The following is an 11276-nucleotide window of genomic DNA, read 5'->3' as shown; positions in this document are numbered from 1 at the left end:
GTGATGAACATCTCCACATAAATAAAAACATGAAAGCAATGCCTAACTCCAGCAAAGGGCCTCAAGTTGCACCAGGGGATGTTCAGATTGGATATTGGGAAAAATTTCTTCCTGGAAAGGGTTGTCAGGCATTGGAACAGGCTGCCCAGGGCAGTGGTGGAGTCTCCATCCCTGTAGATGCTTAAAAGGTGAAAAAATGTGGCATTTAGGAACATGGGTTAGTGTCATGATTAGGTTATGGTTGGACTCTATGATCTCATGGGTCTCTTCCAACCAAACTGATTCTATGATTCAATGAATTAAAAGCACTGGGAATAGCTGACAAAACTTTAAACATCTAACTCAAGTGGGGTCTGACTAAACAGTACTCAGAGAAAGATTCTGGATGAGATTTAGAAAAGTACCTCAGTGGAGAGGAAAGAATGGATTCACCCCTTCTGATAATCCCATTCCTACCCTTCAGACAAACAGTCAAAGCAGCTAGAGAATGAAAATCTGTTGAGATGTGATGGGAGGAGGAGTAAATAGGGAGCATCCCACTGCAGGGCTGCTCTGGGCAACAACAAAAGCGAGTAACAGGCTCTCAACGAGCAACAGGCAACACTACCAAGGATTTCAGAAGTCCTGCATGCTCAGGACACACTCCATAAACACCTGAGCAATGGCGTGCAACGGTGACCTTGTGAGATGATGTGTCTGTGACACATCAGTTGATCAGAGTTGATCAATCATCCCAAAAACTGAACAGAACAAGCAACTGAGTTCTGATGCTTGTGACGTGTTAGGACAGACGGACGTGGCCTTTGCAACCACATTCCACAAGGTCCGGGCCAATGCAGAACTGTGATGTTACTCAAGTCCCTCAGCCCACTGTACAAAAGGAAAAGGTGCATCCACCAGATGGAGGGAAGATGCATTGTGCAGAGATAATTTTAAAAGCATTAGTACTGAGAAAATGAAAGGGTGTATTTTCTGCTGAAATCTATGGGAACAGTTAAGGCTACACTGGGTGATTTTATAAAATTTGAACCCAGCATGTTTCAGGATGGTGAAGTTATATTTACTGCCAGTGTGGCCATCTGAACATCTTGATGTAAATGAAGAGTGTTTAGTCACACACACAGAGAAGCATCACAAACATGGTATTACAGAGATGACAATTATCCTGCAGAGGTCCTTCCCATCACAAATTACAGTCTTGGAAAATAAAAGCAGCAGCAGTGGAAGGGAAGAATGATAATTTATCATAAACATAGGCAGGGAGGGGCTAAGGGATAGGGGAGGATTCCATTTTAGTTAAAAGACAGGCATTTTATTTCTTAATTATTTTTTAACATTCCAGGTTTATTCAAAAGACATTATTCTGCAGGCATGTATCTTACAGGACTTAAGACACATAAAAGACTTGGAATAATGTGATAATCCTAGCAAATGAAGACATGGATAAAATCATACCAGATTGATTTTTTTTCTTTTAATAAAATTTTGGACATTTCAATGCAATTTTTAATATTTGACAAAGCCATTCATACCTAGAGCATTTGGAAAAGTTCATCAAAAGAACAAAAACTTGACAAGATGCAAACAGCAGACTACACTTGATTTCTGCAACTGATGGCAATAGCTGCTGGAGAAGTATCTGTACACTTTAAAAATATTACATCAGTGACAAATGGAATTTTGTGCTTTAATACTTCGCTTGAAAAGTCTCTTTATCCAACATGAAGTCAGCAAATCTCTGCTGGAGCTCCTTTTCTCTCTCCTGCTGCCGCTGCACATCTTCCTTCAGACACTGAAAGGGAAACAGAATTAAGCAACCAGTCAGTTCTTCCTATAGTCACACCCATGAACATCTTTAGCAAAGGTTATATATGTCTATCTTTAGCAAAGGTTTTATTTTACTTCCTTCAGAGGAAGGGGTCAGAACTGAGACAGCAGACTGCTGAAATTCCTTATTTTAAATATAAATGCAAACCAGCAGTTGATGTGGCATATCAAGAATCACTGTTATCTTATTTCAGAGATCAGGCATCCTACGCTGGTTCTGACAGTAGTTAATACAAGATGCTTCAAACAGAGAGATTTCAAATTGGAAACCTGTCACAAGCAGTGCACTGTATTTAACAGTCAGCCATGGATTCTTCTTCCATGAGTTTGTTCAAAACCTATTTTTGTAACCTTCCTAATTAACTCAGCATCTTGCAACCAAGGCTTCCACATCTGCCTTCACTCTTGTATCACAAGACACAGTAAATGTATTCTGAGGATTAGCTCTGAGTAAAGTGCCATTTACTAAAAACAGGTGCTACTAACAGTTATCAAGCTATTTAACACATTTTTACTGTTAACTTTCACTAAATCTGTTGATCACTTCTGAGTTTGTAAAGACATCTGTCAGAACTTATAGACACAAAATCAGTTTTAAGAACATTTTATCTTTTCTACATTAAGTCATTGAGAAGATTTGAGCCTCAATGGAACCTTCTCTTCTGGAAAAGAAAATTGGAAATAAAAATTGTGTTCAGATGAGTATTTCTTAGAAAGCAAGTCTGGCACTGGCTGAGGGTTGCCTTGTTAAATGAATAAAGGAGAGAATATCCTGGATGTACTTAAACTAAGAACAGTGGCTCCGAGACACTGTATTCAGGTATCTCAGTGTATCTGTTTCTGCTAGTTCCAAGCTGCAGTTAATGCTGCTTAAGAGAAAGAGACATCTTTCCCCTCAAGGCCATGCCAACCAGTTAGAGGCCAGTAAGGCAGGTGGTGGTGTTCAGGAGCAACGGGCCAGATCACACGAGCACATGTTGTTCACCAGCAAAAGGACTGCGGGCAAAGGGCCTGAGATCTGAGGATGGCTCAAAACGCGTCCTGTGCTTGGGTCACAACCCCAGGCAGCGCTACAGGCTTGGGGAAGAGTGGCTGGAAAGATGCCTGGCAGAAAAGGACCTGGGGGTGTTGGTGGCGGAACATGAGCCAGTGTGTGCCCACGTGGCCAAAAAGGCCAACAGCATCCTGGCTTGCATCAGGAATAGCATGGCCAGGAGGACCAGGGCAGTGACTGTTGCACTGTTCTCAGCACTGGTGAAGCCAAACCTCAAATCCTGCGGTCATTTTTGGGCCCCTCATGACAAGAAAGCCCTTAAGGTGCTGGAGTGAGTTGAGAGATGGGAACGGAGCTGAGGAAGGGGCTGGAGCACAAGTGTGATGGGAGCGGCTGAGGGACCTGCAGGGTTCAGCTGGAGAACAGGAAGCTGAGGGGAGACCTTATCTCTCTCTGCAACTGCCTGAAAGGGGAATGACCTATTAGAAAGCAGCGTAGGGAAAAGGGACCTGGGAGTCCTGGTGGACAGCAGGATGACCATGAGCCAGCACTGGGCCCTTGTGGCCAGGAAGGCCAATGGTACCTGGGGTGTATTAGAAGGGGGGTGGTCAGTAGGTCAGAGAAGTTCTCCTTCCCCTCTACTCTGCCCTGGGGAGACCACACCTGGAATATTGTGTCCAGGTCTGGGCCCCTCAGTTCCAGAAGGACAGGGAACTGCTGGAGAGAGTCCAGCGCAGGGCAACAAAGATGATAAGGGAGTGGAGCATCTCCCATATGAGGAATGGCTGAGGGTTCTGAGTCTTTAGTTTGGAGGAGACTGAGGGGTGATCTCATTAATGTATATGTAAAGGGTGAGTGTCAGGAGGACGGAGCCAGGCTCTTCTTGGTGACAACCAGTGACAGGACAAGGGGCAATGGGTACAAAATGGAACACAGGAGGTTCCACTTAAATTTGAGAAGAAACTTCTTCCCAGTGAGGGTGACAGAGCCTGGCCCAGCCTGCCCAGGGAGGTTGTGCAGTCTCCTACTCTGCAGACATTCAAACCTGCCTGGACACCTTCCTGTGTAACCTCATCTGGGTGTTCCTGCTCCGGTGGGGGGGTTGGAATAGCTGATCTTTTGAGGTCCCTTCCAAGCCCTAACATTCTGTGATTCTGTAAGGCTGGAGCATGGAGGGTGTTGGTCTCTTCTCCCAAGTAACAAGTGAGAGGATGAGAGAAAATGGCCTCAAGTTGCACCAGGGGAGGTTTAGATTGGATACTAGGAAAAAAATTCTTCACAGAAAGGGTTTTCAGGTGTTGGAACAGGCTGCCCAGGGAAGCGGTGGTCACCACTCCTGGAGGGGTTTAAAGACGTGTAGATGAGGGTCATAGGGACACGGTTTAGTGCTAGAGTTAGTTTATGGTTGGACTGTATCATGTTAATGGTGTCTTCCAACCAAAGTGATTCTATGTTTCTAAACTATACAGCACCTCTCAGCTTCTGCAACTGAGAACCATGTGGAAAGCCTGTACTGAAATGGGGTTATTGTCCTGATTTATACAAGTCCAACCATGTGCAAGTCTGACAACAACAATACAGCTTCAGGGAGGAATTGACATGTCAAAGGAAAGCAGCATCTCCTGTAGCATATACTGGCATTTGGTCCACTGACTTTAAAGCAAGCAGGAGGCTTTACACAAGTTTCAGATCTACCCTATGTTCTAACAGTAATTAAAACCAAAATGAGTCAAATTAAGATAGATATTGAACTCCTGCTGATACGCCTTGCAGAAGACTAATAAAATAAACCACATGAGGAATCAAAATAGAAACAAACTTACAAAACACACTAGTAGATTAGTCCTATTTTGTAATATGTCACAGAATCTTTGACGTTGATGTGAATGGCTGAGGAGTCTGGTAACAGCCAGAAGTGTAATTTAAATAGACCATTAAAAACTTCTACCGACTCAGGCTGTGAACCTCAGAGCCCAAGCATTGAAAAAACATAGTTTTCCACTAAGTGCTTGTATTTGACCTACGGTATCACACTCAGGAATCTCACCTCCAGTCTCCGTGGGATTGCAGCATCTTCATGTTTCTTCAGCTCCTCAAAAGTACGTAGCTCCAGATGTGCCTGTTCGATCTGGTCCCATAAATCATTCAGTTGTTTGATGAGGCCCATCGCTCGAGACTGATAACCACCAAGCAAGATCTTCAGCTTCTTCTCCATCTTGGCAGCCCTCTTTGCTTCAGTTGTCATGTGTCCTCTGTTTATCTGTCAGAAGGAAAACAATAATCATTCTATCTATCCAGAACTCAAGTCAAGAGGGACAAAAAAAAAAGCAGTGAAGATAAATCTGTGGAACTGTATGGAGCTGACTGAGTTACTTGATTTCTACTAACAAATGATGTTGTACATTTTACAACGACCTCAATTTCTGGATTAAAACCTTTACAATGTAAGCACTATTCCAGGGTGAAGTCCACTAGTCAAAACAGGGGGTGACGACACAAAGTATGAGCACGGCTTCACAGACAGGAATTATTGCAGTTGCTAAGCTGAGTAAGCAGCCAAGTCAGACGATACCTTGCTACGTCACCTCCCACTTACACAGGAGATGTTCTTTGCCTTAGTAAAGGAAACCTAAATAAAGATATGATGTTCCTCCATTTAAAAATTACATTCTTATTCTGAAAAAACAGCCACATCCTTGCAGTCCTTCTACCTACCCTTACAGGATTCAGCTAAATCACATTCTGTAAAATAAAAAAGCAATTGGGAATGTTAAGGCAGCTCTGAATCCCTCTTGCAGAGGACCATAATTAAAACATTTAGACTGGTCTGAGTGGTAAATGAATGGCAACGTGGGGCATGGAGGCACTGCAAGGAACAGCAGAGGGACTATTAGAATTGCAGCTAAATCCTACCACCTGTCTGCATGTACGTTCTCAGGACAGCCAGATCAGGAGACAAAGGACTAAGACTAAATCCAGATAACTCGCAGAGGTGGGGCAGGACAGAGACACCAACTACCGTCTGCTTCTAAAAGGTGTGAAAGGCAAATCCGAAAAACTCCCTCCAAAATGAAAACAATGCATTGTCCTGAGAAGAACCCAGGTGTCACGATGACAACTCAACATGTGGTGACCCTTCATTCCTGGTGTCATCATAAAGCACTCGAGAAAGACCTCTTGGACTCCAATGTCTCAGTGGCTGAATGCTGGACAGATTAATTGATTAAGGGTACAAGGCCAGGTTGGATGTGGCTTTAAGCAACTTGATCTAGTGAAAGACGCACCTGTCCATGGCAGGGGGGTTGGACTAGATGACCTCAAAAGGTCCCTTCTGACTCAAGCCTTTTAATGACTATGTCTTAGTGTTAATAAGCATGTGCGTATAAGACTGCAATAAGTGAAACTGGTTTAGTCTTAAAATAATCTCACCCATCTATAATATCACCCATTTAGTTTTACTACATCTCTATAATGCAACACTACTCCCTCCTAACTCCAAACCAAAATCCTGGAGCTCTCCAGTAACGCTTCTTTTGTGCAGAGCTTTTCCCTTATGGATCTCAAAGCAATAAGGTAAAATTATCTTTAGCTGGCAGACAAATACTGAGATAGGAAAATTAATCAGGTCCCTGTGTAAGAGGCAAAAGCCAGAAGCAAAATCTCACAATTTACAATGCAATAGTGTACGCAACAGACGTGACAAAGCGATGAGATTAAAATGTGCTATCAAAACCACAAAGCAATCGGCATGTTAGAAGTGAATCTCTCTTCCCTCTGTCATTCCAGTAAGTGCTACCTGGTCTGCCTTGGATTCAGATGTTGTAGTTTACCCAAATTGTCAAGGTCAGCCCTCTAAACCCATAATCCAGACATAATCCATCAATGGTCAAGTGACACAAGTTACAAAACACAAATAAACAAGCATAATCACGTTAACATGTTATAAATAGCAAAGGCAATAGCATCAAATAAATCTTTATCACTGAATTGCAAACCAACAAACAACACAGGAATGTACCACTGAACAAAACTGTGGAGAGGTACAGCATTTCACAACTCTAAATATGGACATACGGATTTCCTGGTTCTTTAATTTTCTATGCTATTTCCTTTAAAAAAATAAAAGAACACCATTTTTTTCCCGAAAATGTTGTGTGAAAGATGCCAAACTCAACGAAGAACGGATCAGGCTTTTCAGATTTTGATTTTTGCTACTGTTAAAAGATACATTAGTGCAAAGATGAAGAAAAGTGTGTACATTTCTCAAGTGTTAAAATATAAAAGCCTAACTCAGAACCACAGTGGTTAACTCACCTATCCTTGCCTCATTCCTTTAAAAATCAAAGCTTTGCTGGTGATTGTTAGAATCATAGGATGTCCTGAGTTGGAAGGGACCCACAAGAATCGAGTCCAACTCCTGTCTCTGCATATGACAACTCCACAGTTCTTACATACAAAGGAATTACCACTGATTAACCAAAAAGTAGATGATTTTAACTGCTTTGAACCTCACAATTACCCAAGGTAACATCTTTAACCACTGAAACTAAACTCCATCGGGAAGGAACTACCTTCTGATCTGTTCTTTACAGTGGTAACTACAGTCAGACAACCCCAGCCACTAGACTAGAGCAGCCATCACAATCTGGCTGGACTTGATGATCTTAAAGGTCTTTTCCAACCAAAATGCTTCTATGATTCTACCTTATGTACCAAACAATCGCACAGCGCATTTCATCAAACTTTCAACCATCCAACTTTATTAAAATACACTGTATTATACAGCTGTACGCTTCTGTAAAATGCCCTACTCCTTAACAATCTATTCATTCATTTAAAACAGTTTTAGGGGGTGGTGCAGAGATAAACAAAGTGAATGGTCAAGGGAGAAGACTGTTAATGGGGGAGTGAAAGAGAAATTTGACTGCGCTGTCTAGTTTGCTCCTGGGGAGACAGATGTAGACTGCTGCACTTTTCAGATTCTGTTTGCAGTGTAGACTTAAGCTATGCCCAAGGTGCTTTAAGCATACAGAAAGGCGCCTCTTTTCCAATATTTATATAAATCTAGAGAAAATTAAATAAATAGATTAGGGATTTGTGAGGATACTCTCTGATGGAAAAGTATGAAAGCTTTAAATGTCTTCAGTGGTAAATAATATGGTATTACTGCAACAAGAAATACAGCTGTGTGGTAAATGAACTATTTTCCAATTACTGTTTCTTGGACGAAAAATGCGTGTTGAGAGCCACTGACATTTAGAGATCATGGAATAGATTGATGCATAGGCAAACAGAATTTTGTCTGACATAACAAAGATCAGTTGTCCCACGTTGCTCCCCAGCATTACACATGACGTAGAGTACACTTGGTGTGAGACGAAACTTCAGTTGGAACGTCACTTTTCTAGAACAGGTTAAAATAGACCATTTAGAAAAGTTCTACTATTGCGTTATCCTGAGTGAAGATCTGTCAACAAACTGATTTTCTAATAAAATGTTAAACACTGAGTACATGAAGACATTAAATACAGCTATAAGCGCTATCTCCAACGTACAGAGAAGAGACTGGATCAGGGCATCGTGGCCAGAAGTCCTGAAATATCTGCATGCTCTAAATATCACCAGTAGCAGAGGCAGCAGTGGGTTAGTCTCACACTTTTCACAGAATCACAGAATGTCAGGGATTGGAAGGGACCTCAAAAGATCATCCAATCTGATCCCCCTGCTGGAGCAGGAACACCCAGATGAGGTTACACAGGATGGTGTCCAGGCAGGTTTTGAATGTCTCCAGAGAAGGAGACTCCACAACCCCCCTGGGCAGCCTCTTCCAGTGTCTGTCACCCTCACTGAGAAGAAGTTTCTTCTCAAATTTAAGTGGAATATTTTTGTGTTTCAGTTTGTACCCATTACCCTTGTTCTATCAGTTTGCCACCGAGAAGAGCCTGGCTCCATCCTCCTGACACTCACCCTTTATACATCTGTAAACATTAATAAGGTCCCCCCTCAGTCTCCTCTTCTCCAAACTAAAGAGCCCCAGCTCCCTCAGCCTTTCCTCACACGGGAGATGCTCCACTCCCTTCAGCATCTTTGTTGCCCTGCGCTGGACTCTCTCCAGCAGTTCCCTGTCCTCCTGGAACTGAGGGGCACAGAACTGGACACGATACTCCAGATGTGGTCTCACCAGGGTAGAGTAGAGGGAAAGGAGAACCTCCCTGACCTACTGACCACCCCCCTTCTAACCCACCCCAGGTACCATTGGCCTTCCTGGCCACAAGGGCCCAGTGCTGGCTCATGGTCATTCTGCTGTCCACCAGGACCCCCAGGTCCTTTTCCCCTACACTGCTCTCTAATAGGTCATGTTACTATTTTTACTACTTATTTTTTAATAATCTTACTACTCCCTAACACCACTTCAGTTGGTTTCAGACAATGAGAACTGGACTTCATATTTCTGAGTTGTTCTGGATATAGATTCTACTAGTTTAACTACTAGAGCTCCTCAGGTTGTATGCTGCTATTCAGCCTTTGCTTTTCTACTCAGTTTCTTGTCTATCTTGGATTATTACAGGACTCACTTCTGTAAAAAGAAAAATAAGAGGAAAAAAGTCCCACAAGTATCTCAACCCAGAAATAACAGCGCTTTCTTCCTTCTCTGCTTATAGAGAGAAATGTGAACACTCACCACCTTTCCTCCTCCCTCCCAACTACAATATTTTAGGACCTACTATGAAAAGGTCAAAAGGAGGTCTCAGCTTTTGTAACAAACACTATTTATTAAAAATTGCTGACTGTTGCACGACAGCCAACAACTGCATATAATTCTAGTTCAAGCTTCGTAAAATTTTTAAGGCTCAGATACCAAGCTAAAAATTGCAAGCAGTTATGAAGAGGTGTGTTTAAACAGTAGTCTACATTATTTGCTTAAAGCTAAGAAATAGATTTCAGTAAAATCTGACAACCATTTCCCTCCTAAACCCAGCAGAAAATGTAAAGACATTTGAAGGATTTCTTCACTTATTTATTTTGTACTGGTCCTTGGCTGGCTTTGGTTCCACTGACTTCTGCACCAGCTATGGTGAAATGAGAACAGCGTGTACAGACATGGGGTAAAATGATACGTGATGTTATGGCAAGCGTGAGAGCCTCATCCCATCCCAAATTTCTTATGTAAAAGCCTTTCCTCACACCTAGTAGAGTTCAGTTTCAAATACTACACTAGAGATCCAAAGAGAAACCAAAACAGAGCAACAGACACAATCAGGGGTTTATAAAACATGATCTAGAAAACAGAGGCTGACTGAAAGAACATGGGTTTTGTTTGTTTTCTCCATCTAACAAAAATAGAGAAACTGAAGACACAGCAACATGTTTTAAATATTCCAAAGACCATTGTGAACAATTAGCCTGTTCTTATGACCACTCAGAAAGGAAGAGAGATTTAAATTTGGCAAGGAAATTTTAGATAGGAGGTTAGCTGTAAGGTTTAACTAAGGACAACAGAGAACAGGGCAAGACTGCTTATGAGAACAAACATACACCAGGAAAGATTTAAGAAAATCTGACCCTGAAGAAGGAGGGGTTCAAGCACCTTTAAAAATTGCATTTTCACAATTCCTCATCTCCTTATGTCTATTAAGGACATCCCTGCTCAGTTCAAATGGCTGTTTTCCCCTGTACTGTTTTGGTTTCCTTCCATTAAATGTGGAGCTTCTCGTAGTCCCTAAACAGCATTAAACACTCATGTCTTCTAATTCATCTCCTTAATCATGCCTGATGGATAAAAAACACAGAAGAAAACCTGCTATATGTTCTTACCAGAGCCACAGTCAAAATTAAACCAACTTGTTCCATGACCTTGGAGAATCAACAGATCATCACAAAGCTGTTTAGCTTATGCAGGGAAATGCTCTGCCAGCTTTAGCTATGCTGGGTGAACAGGTTACTCTTGGAACCTATAGAGGACTACTCCAAATGTTACTATAACTTCTTTCCTCACCTCAGACCTACACGTGTCTCTCTCATACTCAATTCTGTTGGCAGGACCTGGATTAACTTCATTTAAATAGAACGGTTTGTGAACTTGCCTCATTTTGGCTCAGTCTGCCAGAGCAGCTGGAAGGAGACAATGCACATGTCTTCTGCTCAACGGCAGCTTACACCAAACTGGTTTCATCAGTTCAAACCACCCCAGGGAAAACAATGACCGTAACATCAGGGCATTTAGGTGATCTGCCTTTTCAAGCTTGATGGTGCACTCTACAACAACACGTTTTTAAACAAAAATTCATTACTTACTCTACCTAAAATTATTTTTCCAATTCTGTGCTCTTGGACAGGATTCTCCGTTTTTTTGCTTGAAACAGTTTAATCTGTCGACAGTCTGACCAGGCAAAACTCAGTTCAACAAGACCAAGCACCAGATTTTGCAACTGGGACACGGCAACCCTGGCTGTAC

The 11276-nt window shown here is 42.2% G+C and overlaps 1 protein-coding gene across 1 annotated transcript in view; it reads right to left on the bottom strand.

The window, feature by feature from the left end:
- Positions 1 to 1290: 1290 nt before the first annotated feature.
- Positions 1291 to 11276, bottom strand: part of CDC5L (cell division cycle 5 like) — a 42673-nt gene continuing 32687 nt past the window's right edge. Inside the window, exons 15-16 of the mRNA XM_065055677.1 lie at positions 4869 to 5081; positions 1291 to 1792 (exon numbers count right to left, since the gene is read on the bottom strand). Coding sequence (XP_064911749.1) covers positions 1688 to 1792; positions 4869 to 5081 — 318 coding nt within the window. The 3' untranslated portion in view covers positions 1291 to 1687. The remainder of the gene's footprint in view (positions 1793 to 4868; positions 5082 to 11276) is intronic.

This window comes from Columba livia, chromosome 3, assembly GCF_036013475.1.
Source record: "Columba livia isolate bColLiv1 breed racing homer chromosome 3, bColLiv1.pat.W.v2, whole genome shotgun sequence".
Lineage (NCBI taxonomy): Eukaryota > Metazoa > Chordata > Aves > Columbiformes > Columbidae > Columba > Columba livia.
The sequence above is the reverse complement of the archived record's forward strand: the minus strand, read 5'-3'. Positions and strand labels throughout refer to the sequence as shown.